The 11,950-nt window shown below is 39.2% G+C and overlaps 1 protein-coding gene across 1 annotated transcript; it reads right to left on the bottom strand.

Annotated features, from left to right (window-relative positions):
- Nucleotides 1–5,478: 5,478 nt before the first annotated feature.
- Nucleotides 5,479–9,390, bottom strand: marcksa (myristoylated alanine-rich protein kinase C substrate a). The gene is made up of 2 exons (XM_084433335.1): nt 8,858–9,390; nt 5,479–7,283 (listed from the first exon to the last, which is right to left on the bottom strand). The coding sequence occupies exons 1-2, from the start codon at nt 8,951–8,953 to the stop codon at nt 6,672–6,674; spliced, it is 708 nt and encodes a 235-aa protein (XP_084289461.1). The 5' UTR covers nt 8,954–9,390; the 3' UTR covers nt 5,479–6,671.
- Between the last annotated feature and the right edge of the window lie 2,560 nt (nt 9,391–11,950).

Here is an 11,950-nt window from a genome sequence, read left to right as displayed (position 1 = left end):
CTTGGGCCCTAATAATAAATAATCCTACCGGAAACAATAGGGCCTTCGCCCTTTCAGGGCTTGGGCCCTAATAATAATAAACAGAGCAATTCCAAGAGGGTCCTCACACCATCGGTGCTCGGGCCCTAACAAGACCGTAATATTGCATCCTATTGTTTTCAATAGCATTTGGATAAGGGTGTTATACGATCTTCCGAGCAGCAGGAGGCACTGTCTCGAAAAACGAGGGGTCTGAGAATGTGGGACTGTGGGTGCGGGACTGTAGCTGCAGGCTCCGTGTCTGCAGTGTCTGTGAGAGAATCTGTGACAAATACACCTCAAAATGAAGTCCATAGAAAGTTGCAATCAAATCTGATTATCAAATGTAAGTCTTGCAAATATTTGTAACGTTTAATGCCAATGATGATGAAGGTAAAAAAGGTACTAAACAACAAAGCAGTTTAGTCAATAAAGCAAAACAGATAGGCTAATCCAACGGTAGCAAACAGAGACTACTTTGTCAATCATTTGTAAAATAAAAGCAACAGTTTTGAAAGTTACTTTCAATATGTAGCACCTAATATACAGGTTATGATCTGTTTATTTTTAGGCCATTTATCCATCCCAAAAAAGAAAAAAATGTTTTTGGATCCCATGGGAGAATCATTACGCAAACTACATAAGTGCCTGGAAACCACTAGGTAACAAATCCAAAGAATATTTACTATCTTGTTATGGGTACAATGGGACTGTTACATGAATATTTATTAATTTACTTTGTAGAGCCTTTATGAGAAGTAAAGGCTGCAAAGTGTCAAGGTGGACGTGTGACACAGTTCATCACCGTGCAACGTGATGGCACATCTTGTGGTGTTTTTGTATGTAAGGGAAGCATAAAATTGTTAGATTGTAATAAGTGTGTTTAGTTATGTTTATTTGAAATACTATTTAGTTTGCAGAAAAAATCCTGACAGGCCAGCAAATAGCCTTCGCAAACACAGAAAAGGCAGTAAACCTGTTAAGAAAAAACTTGGCAGTGAACCTTATGCAGGAATCAGGTAAATGCTGCTAAGGGGATTACGTTAACAAAATGCAAAGGTTCAGTTCATAACAGTGCATTACATATCGACAAGTACAAATATTCTTGTTCTTTATGCTTAAGCACATTGTGTTTTTAATATTATTATGATTTAAAGAGGGAATGGGCAACTAACGCAGAAACCTATGTAATTCTAGTGTTTTGGTATAATAAAACACACACAAATCAGAATAAATTCCAAAAGTCTTTTTAATTAGAATAGGAGAAATACGCAGGTGACAAATCAACAGAGCAACTGCACAAAGGAACAAAGGAAACTAAGGGCTTAAATACACAGGTAGAGTAAATTAAGTAGAACAGTAACAGGTATGCCATTCAATTAAAAACCAGGGAACACAGGCAAAACTGGAGCAGGGATAATGAAACCAAAACACGATGACACTAAACACGCATAGACATAACCATGACATAAAGTTGTTTTTTCAAACTTTTTCTTGAGACTCTTATTAGTTATACAATTGATAATTATTTGGGATGGGTTTCTAAACAGTTAATGCTATTATAATGAGTAAGTGCTTTTTCTGGGCCTCCTAGTAAAAAGAGTAGAGTATGAGTATCATATCATATCGTAAATTAAATTAACAACACAGATTACTTATTGTGCAGTGCACATCTCTGCTGCGTTTGACACTGTAGACCATCACATTCTCCTGCACCGACTTCAGCACTACACAGGTCTTTCTGGTACTGCCCTGAAATGGTTTCACTCCTATCTCACTGATAGAACCGAGTATGTAGCTCTGGGGGATGTAAAATCCAGACCCCACACTGTCACCTGTGGGGTCCCCCAGGGCTCCGTACTCGGTCCAACCCTCTTCACCATTTACATGCTCCCCTTGGGTCGTGTCGTCAGCAGGCATGGAGTTAATTTCCATTGCTATGCTGACGACACACAACTCTACCTTCAAGTCACTCCCTCTAGCTCCCCCTCTGCCACGACTGCCCGCCTTAGCTCCTGCCTGGAGGAGATAAAGGCGTGGATGAGTCAAAACTTCCTGCAGCTGAATGGCTCCAAAACAGAGGCCATTCAAACTGGAACCGTTCATCAACTCCGCTCCTCTCCAATCACCACTGTTTCACTCTTTGGACACACCACTCCCCTCTCTTCCTCTGTTACTAACCTAGGGGTAAAATTTGACCCCCACCTTTCCTTCGACAGTCATGTCACCTCCATCTGCAAAACTGCATTCTTTCACCTCCGCAATATTTCCAAACTGCGCCCCTCCCTCTCCATTTCTGCTGCAGAGAAGCTCGTCCATGCTTTTGTCTCCTCCAGGCTGGACTACTGTAATGCACTCCTCATTGGGATTCCTGGCAGGAGCCTTCAAAAGCTCCAGTATGTTCAGAACAGCGCTGCCAGGGTCCTGATGAGGGTGCGAAAACATGAGCACATCACCCCCATCCTTCGTTCACTGCACTGGCTCCCCATTCAGTCCCGCATAGAATATAAGGTCCTCCTTCATACCCATCACTGTCTGCACGGTGCGGCCCCCACTTACCTCACTGAGTTGCTCACACCAAATTCATCAACCAGAACCCGGTCAGGCCAACAGCACCGTTTGGTCATGCCCAGGACACGGCTCAAAACAATGGGCGACAGGGCCTTTAAAGTCGCTGCTCCCTGCCTGTGGAACGCCCTCCCAGACCACCTCAGGGCCCCGCAGACAGTGGACACATTCAAAAAAGGACTAAAAACCCACCTTTTTACACAGGTTTATTTTAACAGCTAAAGCTTGTTTTTAGTCCCGTCTTTTAACATGTTGTGTTTTTATTGTAATACTGTATTGTTTTTAATTATGTTCTACTGTAGCACTTTGAGATTTGCTGTCAAATGTAAAGTGCTTTACATATAAAATGTATTATTATTATTATTAATATAGTTTATTTATGTCTGCAGCAAAACTGACAAAAACGACACACAACTAATTAATGTGCCAAGAGAAATCTGAATCATTCCCTTCTGAATCTTGCAGAGACGGAGAGCGTGAGTAGGAGCTGTTCATGAGCTAGGAGCAGGAGCAACTTTTGGTAAGTATTCTTGAATTTACCAGACTTTATGCCTCCACGTCCCCCCGATTGCCTGCGAGCTTCTCCTCCTGTCTATACGGTAATTTCTCTACTGTGCAACAGAGAGTCGCGTGGTGACGCAATCGTTAACTGATTTTTACAAAAACAGCTTCTACGGGGCCATAACGTAAGATACAAGGTAATGGAACCTTTTATACATTGTCGTGTTTCTTTAGAAATAAACAATGGACAAATAGTGTCTTTAACCCTTGTGTGGTGTTCAAAACCCTAACACCCGGGATCTTCTCGGTCAAAAATGACTGGAATATAAAAAATAGCTATTTTTAATCGTGAGCTCCTGCTGTAAATAACGATGTGCCATTTTTCATGATCAATCTATTTTTTATGAAGATACGAGTAAAAAGGCCAAGTCTAAGCTACCTTGCTTGGCTACGTGAGTCTGTGGATTTTTTTGTGTTAGAACTCCATGAGGAATATCTTTAGCTCTGAGTGATGGATTATGTTGAGTTTGAACTCATTTTAATTGTAAGCATCTGCTGTAAATTATGATGTTTCATTTTCCACAATCGGAGCATGTTTCATGAAGTTACGAGCGGAAATGTGTCTAAAATTCAGCATCCATGGTTTACACATGGGTCTCTTGAAAGGCTTTTTACAAAAACCTCGCTCAAGTTTAGTAAAAAGCCTGAAACAATTATGCTTGCTGTATTCTACTCATTGAGACCTTTCAAATGACATATGACACAGGACTCTCTGAGCTGTATGGTGTATTTGACATATTTGCTGAATGTAGTACAAAAAAGTAATTTATAAATTATGATTTTTTCCCCCCTATTTATCAGCAAATAACTCAGCACTATTTAGGAGTTTATCAAATTGGCTATATTCATTGTAAATTTCAGACTCTAAGCTTTCAAATGACACCTATTTTAAGTTGATCAAGGTAATATTTAAAAAAAATATTATGATTATTTATTTCGCAGCTAGGTGGTGCCTGCGGGGGGTACACTCCGATTTAGAGTGATAACTCAGCACTTGTTAGGAGTTGATCAAAGTGATTAAATGCATTAAAAAGCTGAGATTCTAAACGTTAAAATGATATATTAATATGATCGATATTTTGTGTTGTTCCATTCATTGGTTGCTTAGTAATTTGAAATGTTTAAATGTTTTAAAAAAAATTGCGAGGGGGTGTCCCGCCGGCGGGACACTTCGGATTTAAAGGGTTAATCAGATGCAAATACAAATATAAAACCAGTCCTAATTGAAAGAGAACAAGTGGACAAAAAGATTGAATCCAATATTGGGTGATAATATTGCATAACGAGTGATTTATAAGCAATTTTTTGTAGGCTGGTCATTTTTGACTGGGAAGACCACAAGTGTGACAATGTGCCATTTTGTACAAAATAAAAGTTTTTCAAAACAAAATTCCTGTTGAAAAATTTAAGTAGACTAGTGTGATCAACAGTGCCAATTTTCTTCAGATTTTATTTAAAATTTCCAAAATTATTCAAAAATAATGTTTTTTTTACTCAAAAAATGAGATGCCTACTATCAAATAAATGAGGCCTATGATTAATCAGATGCAAATAGAAATATAAAACCAGTCCTAATTGAAAGAGAACAAGTTGACAAAAAGATTGAATCCAATAGTGGGTGAAAATATAGCATAACAAGTGATTTATAAGCTATTTTTTGTAGTCCGGTCATTTTTGACCGGGAAGAACACAAGTGTAACAAGGTGACAAAACCCCCCCTAAAAAAGTAAGAAAATTGTCAAAAAACATTTGAGAAGTAGTTATACCATCTGTGAATAGTCACTAAGTTTCAGTCCAAAGCGATAACATTAACTAGTATTTTGGGGTAAAAGAAAATTCTCTCCGGGTCAAAATGACCACATGAGGCTCAGATGTAAAGCTGTTCGCTGTCAAAGTGATGCCAAAATGAATGAGAGTCAATGGAATGCTAACAGCAGGTGATGGCTTGTTAGCCAATGGATGCCCCTTTCCGGATGCTGGATTACCCCCTTGTATCATCCAGGTGGTGCTGCATATTGGTGGTGGTTGAGGAGATTCCCCCCTTCTATGTAAAGCGCTTTGAGTACCCAGAAAAGTGCTATATAAATGTAACGAATTATTATAATTATTATACTAGCGTGTTGTGTGCGTGTAATGTCTACATGTATATCTGAATGCATGCTGAAGAAAAACTGACTTTAGGACCCAGTGGAAACAGCTAATTTGCTCCATATAGAGGTCATGAAATATGGGTTTTTTTTTTTTTTTTTCACAAGAGGTCAGCAAAGACACCCAATGTAAGATTAATGGCAACTAATTATTAATGGCTTGTAAATAAAAGAGATGAAACGATTCAAATTTTATTCACATTTATTTTGCTTTTAGTGTACTCACAAATTTTTTTAGAACACCTTCAGCAAGTTTCATTGAAATTTTGTAGGCAAAGTTACATTCAATCTCTAAGTCAAATGTACAAGCTTCTCCAATATTTACAAAAGAAAGAGACAAGATGCTACACAAACATTGCATCTGACAAGTTCCTTAATTTTGTCAAAAGGCATCATCTGTTGTAATCAAAACAGAGCACAGTATAAACAGGAACCAGAACACGTGTCACAGCTTGGTTTGACTTCAAAATTTGCTCCAATGGTCTAAGGATGATAAAAGAGCTGAATGTGCTTCTTGAGATCAAGATATCATTTGTACAATAATCACAGTTAAAACACCCCTTCTATACATACTTACACTTTAATAAGCTCATAGAACCAGCAATACACCATAAAGCATATGCAAATCATTTTCCTACTGAAATCACAGATAGCTAAAAGTGTTTAAAGTTCCCAAAATACATGGTTATAAACTTGGCATTGTTGAATATATTGGCTGGAATTTAGAATATAAAAAAAATAAAATTAAATCACTTTAGTGTTGTAAACTGTAGTGGGTGATTTGATGGTCATTCTTTTTGGGGGCTTTTCTTTACATCTGTGGTTTAATGTTGAGTGATCAAGGTGCCACATGTATAAAAAATAAAATAAAAATAAAATCCTAATTCCTGCTTCCCTTTTTGACCCCTAACCAAGCTGCCTTTAATCCACAGTAATCTCCAGACATTTTAAACAAGTTTACAGTTTTATTTGTATAAAAAATCCCCCCCAAAAAACAAAGAGTTAATACTGATGCCAAAAATAGATAAATATCACTTTTTTTCCTGTATTCAATTCAGCCATCTATTTCACAGCTCTAGGAATAACCACATTGGTCGAGCGAGATTTGTGGAGGGGCAGCTTTAAAAAAAAAACATTAAAATATTCCTTGTTGCAGACAAAGTTCTCCAAAGTCCAATACCCTGGCACTACTCCATTGTACAACGGAAATATTCCTTGATTATCTGTTCTTTTTCTCCATCTCTCTCTCTCTCACTTTCTCTCTCTCACTCTGTCTCTCTCACTCTGTCTCTCTCACTCTGTCTCTCTCACTCTGTCTCTCTCACTCTGTCTCTCTCACTCTGTCTCTCTCACTCTGTCTCTCTCACTCTGTCTCTCTCACTCTGTCTCTGTGGCCGGTTCGGGGCGGTCCTCGGGACTGGATCCTGCTTCTTGTCCTGTGGGAGCAGGCGCTTCAGTCGGAGAGGCAGTGGGATCTGGCACTGACTCTGCTGGTTTCTCCTCCTCTTTGGGCTCTTCAGTGGCAGGACTGGCAGCGTTGGGCTGCTCTGCTGGTTTCTCCTCTACTGGTTTGGTTTCTCCAGCTGGCTCCTCTGCTGGTTTGGCGTTCTCTTCTAACGCTCCTCCTTCAACAGCTTCAGCTCCCTCAGCTTTGTCTTCCTCCACCGCATCCTCAGCTCCATCTCCAGTCTCCTTCTTGGTTTTCCTAAAAGAGAAGCCACTTAGCTTGAAGGACTTCTTAAAAGAGAAGCGCTTCTTCTTCTTCTTCGGCGTCTCGTTGCTTGCGGAGGGAGTTGCAGCATCCTCAGGTTTGGCGGGCTCCTCTTCAACGGGAGCGCTCACTTCAGTGTTTTTTTCTTCTCCCTCCGCGGGCTCCTTCTCCGCAGGATCCTCAGGCTTCTCTCCATCAGCACTGCCGTTAGCCTGAACCTCTTTCTCCTCAGCCGCCGCTGGAGACGTGTCTCCGTTCACCTTAACGTGACCGTTTTCCTGAAGCAAAACACAGAGCATTATTAAACAACCAGCTTCAAACTCTCATCCTCCACTCACTGCCATTATAGAGCTTAGAAGAGCCAGGACGTTTTTTATTTAACTCCAATTGTATTCGGCTTAAAGAAGAATGTCATATACACCTAGATTGGCTTGAGGGTGAGTAAATCATGGGCTAATTTAAATTTTTGGGTGAACAATTCTTTTAATTCTTGAAATCTGTAAATGTCTTACGACATGTTACATTTGTTATATCTGATATCTGAAAATGTATTTCTGATATGAATAATAAGGAGAGTAATTTCAGATATCTAAAATGACTTTCTTACTAGTAACAATCACAATCATGATATCAAACATTAGGATTTGTAATAGTAAAGGTCCTTGCACACTGAGTCAGAAATTTTCGTATGCAATTTTTCACATTCGTCATTCGGTGGCTCTGAATTGTCAAAACACCTCTCAAAATGCTTGCTACGGATGCGAAAAAACGCAGAAAATCGAACCCGATCTGATTTCTCTCAGTGTGCAAGGACCTTAAGAATTATATTTCTGATTTGTGATTTTCAACTAGTAAGAAATCAATTCTTGATATCAATAATTGAATTACAATGGCAGCCTATAGCAACATTTAATTAGTGAAAATACAATTACAGATATCAGGAATTATAGGTTTTACTAGTTGAAATATAATTCTTGATATCAAGAATTCGTACTTCTGCTAGTGATGTCATTGTTGATATCAAGAATTAACATTTTTACTAGTGGAAATGCAATTCCTGATATCAAAAATTGCCATTGTTTCTAGTAGAATTCCTGATATCAAGAATTAGCATTTTAACTAGTGAAAATTGAATTGTTGATATGAAGAATTCATATCCTGGGAATGATTAAAAGTCCAAACGGCTTGCCATAGGAGTTGAGGCGCGTACACTTAGTGTAATACACAACCGCCAGAGGCGCCCTTCCAACATCAACGCTGCGCAAGCACTAACGACGCGCCAAAAAAAGCACACAACCCTGTACAAAACACCGATTGTATGAATGGCTATCACGGCACAGTATAAAATATTTATTGATTACAGCAGTTTTCGTTGCTCTGATGCGATTTCCCCGATGGACGGATTCCATCCATTGTGATCCTGAAGCGTCTATCGAGCCTCTCTGAATAAAGGCGTGGCGAGTCATTGTTACTCTAACAATCAACCCCCACATTTCCCCCTCGTTCTCAAGACGGTAGAAACACACACACTGAAACAGCAAATTCAATTATTCCCCACAATCCCCTAGTTTGTAAGCATAAACCCAACACTTCCCACTTCATCAATTCAAAACAAAGGCTTCTCCTGAACAAATAACGCCGAATCTGATTTCGGAAAACATTTAAGCAACATTTTACGATTAAACATATTTAATACATAAGAACTTCTTATATATTGGATATTAAGGATTGACAAAGCGCCCGGGTTATAAACATGGCATAATTCGTGTGGTTGTTGGGCGCGGGTCTCCAGCAGAACTCCTATAATGAACACAACATGATTAAACCAGTTCTCTTGTGAAATGACCGTTACCTGCCCGTTGGCTTTGGATGGTGAAGCTGCAGCCTCTCCGGGTTTTTCTGCAGCTGTTTCTCCATTTCCAGCTGTCTTTGAGACTTGCGCTCCCATGCTTTCACTCCAACAAAGAGCTCAACAGACCCAGCACAGAACAAAGAGCAACAAGCGAAGCCTCTTCCCCGGATTAACACCTGGCCGACGAGCGCGCTGCGAGTCAACGAAGCGAGCGAACCCAGTCTCAGAGAGGAAACCGTTAGGAAAAACCTTGGCAAGTGCAAGTATTTATTTAAATCCTAGATTTGTGCCCGTAACACTGTCTAGACTGCACAGAAAATGGAGAAATTTCCCTGGTGGCTAATAAGATGCGGAGTCCAACGCCCAACTGCACCGATGAATGGGCATTCCGCGCGATGACGTCATCCGGAGCCGTCGACGACCAATCAGGATCGACTATCAGCGAGAATTGAACCAGCCAATCGTAGCAGAGTGTCTGAATCTAGGCGCTCTTAAAAGTCTGAAGCGAACAATAGAAACTGACATTGTTGTATATAAAACCAAGAATACTTTTAGAGTTATAATCCATACACCTTTCCCCCCGCCCAAAACCGTTTGTCCTATCTATGTTGGAGCATACCCAGCATCTTAGAAATGGTTTCATCATGAGGTTATCATCAAAACTTTTAATTTGTACATTAAAAGATGAAGAGCAACATTTTACTTTGTAAGATACATGATTTTTTTTTCTAGTAATAATCTTTTTTCTAATAATCTGAGAAACACGTCCCTCTTATTTATTTGACTGACAAATGTGTACCGATCTCCAGCAAATCTAGAAAGATAATATTTCATCACAAAATAAAAGTTATTTAAGATCCAAAATAAAAAGAAATGTCCTTTGTGCATAACATCACTTTTTTTTTTGTTAATTTGTAAAGTGACACTGTTAGTCATGTAGCCTAAATAATTTACCATGAGCGATAACATGTTAGCAGTCACACGGTCAGTGCTTTATTTAGTTTTAATAGCATGTTAAAGAAAGGGATAGTTCATCCAAAAATGAAGTTTACTCACCCTCATGTCATTCCAAACCTTAATTTGTTCATCTTCAGAACACAAATTAAGATATTTTGATGAAATCTGAGAGATTTCTGTCCCCGTTGACAGCTACGCAACTACCACTTTGATGCTTCAAAAAGTTCATAAAAAGATCATAGAACTAATCCATTTGAATTGAGTGATTTAGTCCAAACCTTCTGAAAAGACACAATCACTTTAAATGATGAACAGATTTAATTTAGACTTTTACTCACATATAAACATTTATCAACTCACACATCAGTTGTGGTAAATGAAAGCTCAAGAATATACTCTTGACGTGCGAAAACCAACGAGGCTCATTGTTATGCAGCACGTCTGAGTTTCCGCAAGAGGTTTGTTCTTGCGCTCAAAACAGGTTCGGTAGAGCTTCCCTTTATGGTCGCTGTCTATATGTGAATGTGAATAAAATCCTAATTTTAATCTGTTCATCATATAGCCTACCTTATTTTCCACGACAACAAGGGTGACGCCATTACGCTCATTTTGTCATCTTACTTCCGGCTGAAAGGACCTACGCTAGTTTCTAGACGTAATTCTATAGTTGTAACGGTAAAATATGTAAAGTATTATATGCTCAGTTAGGGGCTGCCAGAGGATAGAACAATTTAACCAACGGTGTTACGAACACAATGAAGCGATCGGAATGTTGTGGTGTACTTTACGATTTACACCCACCACCACCTCAAGATGACGAGGAGGAGGCAGTGGAAGGCGCTAAACTTGAAGTGCCCACCCAAGCGATTTTATGTGTGTTCGTACCATTTTATGGACGGCCGCAGACTGACGAACGAACACCTTACCCCGAGTAAAGGCTCGGCTACGCTGTTCTGGTAAAGAAGTCCCGGCGGGTGCTGAACAGGTTGTCAGATTCAGGTAAGCTAACTTAACGTTACCTAACTGTACCTAACTTACCTATCTATGTGCTTGTTAGCCTAACGTTAGATTCGTGAAGTCCGTTCTATGAATACATTTAAGATTAGTAACGAGCCGTTAACAAAATACAACGAATCTTGCATGATTACCATTGGCCACCTATGTCATATTTCTTATATTTCGTTTACTTTGTAATATGGACCTAAGGGTCTGAAATAAAGAATGAATGAATGAATATTCACGATAGTACAATATATTATGGTATATTACAGTCTTACAATAGCTCACATTATTCCTGTAAGGAGGCCACCTAAGGTTAGCTACATCTCTCATTCAGATATTGATATTGACCTATGTAGAGAGTTAGGAGATTTTTGTATACTCTCTCGTTTTTAATGCATCTCTCTTTTTCACACTGTTCTAAGTATGAGTGGCATCATAAATGAATTAATTCTCATGATCTATTTAAGTACTAATGTAAAAATGTTTATGGTTATATTTTTTTCCATAGATGCATCGATGAGCGTCAGTGTTGCAGTGGACAACTATGAGGATGATCACAGCCACATGCCCCAGACCTGTGATGCAGAAACACAATGGGAGGATCCATCTGTCTCTGACCACAACTACGCTTCAAAATCTCAACTCAACCTGAAGCCACCTACATCTGAAATGGGAACACAATGCGTTGAGCTAGTGCCATAGTCCATAACTCTGCTGAGAAACGACCACCTTTGTCAGCTCTACACAGGGTTGACATTGGATGCATTTCATTCAGTTGCCGAGCACCTTACCAATTCATACACCAACAGCTTTCAGCTACACACTTGGGATCAGCTCCTGATGACTCTGATGAAGCTGCGTCTTAATTTATTGCAGGGTGATCTTGCTGAAAGGTTTAGTGTTTCTCAGTCCATTGTAAGCAAGGTGATTTCGCGTTGGCTTGACATCATGGAGGAGAAGTGTTTCAGAGAGCAATTTCCGAACACAACATGTAGGGCTGCACAATATATCAAAATATCGCAAATGTATAAATCGCAATATGCATAACTTTTTTAGCTTTAATAAGAATCGGTATATATATTTAATTCATACAGTAATTAAGCAGTGTTTTATTTTTACTTTTGATTATTCAGT

Source organism: Rutilus rutilus, assembly GCF_951802725.1.
Source record: "Rutilus rutilus genome assembly, chromosome: 15".
In the NCBI taxonomy this organism is placed as follows: Eukaryota; Metazoa; Chordata; class Actinopteri; order Cypriniformes; family Leuciscidae; genus Rutilus; species Rutilus rutilus.
The sequence above is the reverse complement of the archived record's forward strand: the minus strand, read 5'-3'. Positions and strand labels throughout refer to the sequence as shown.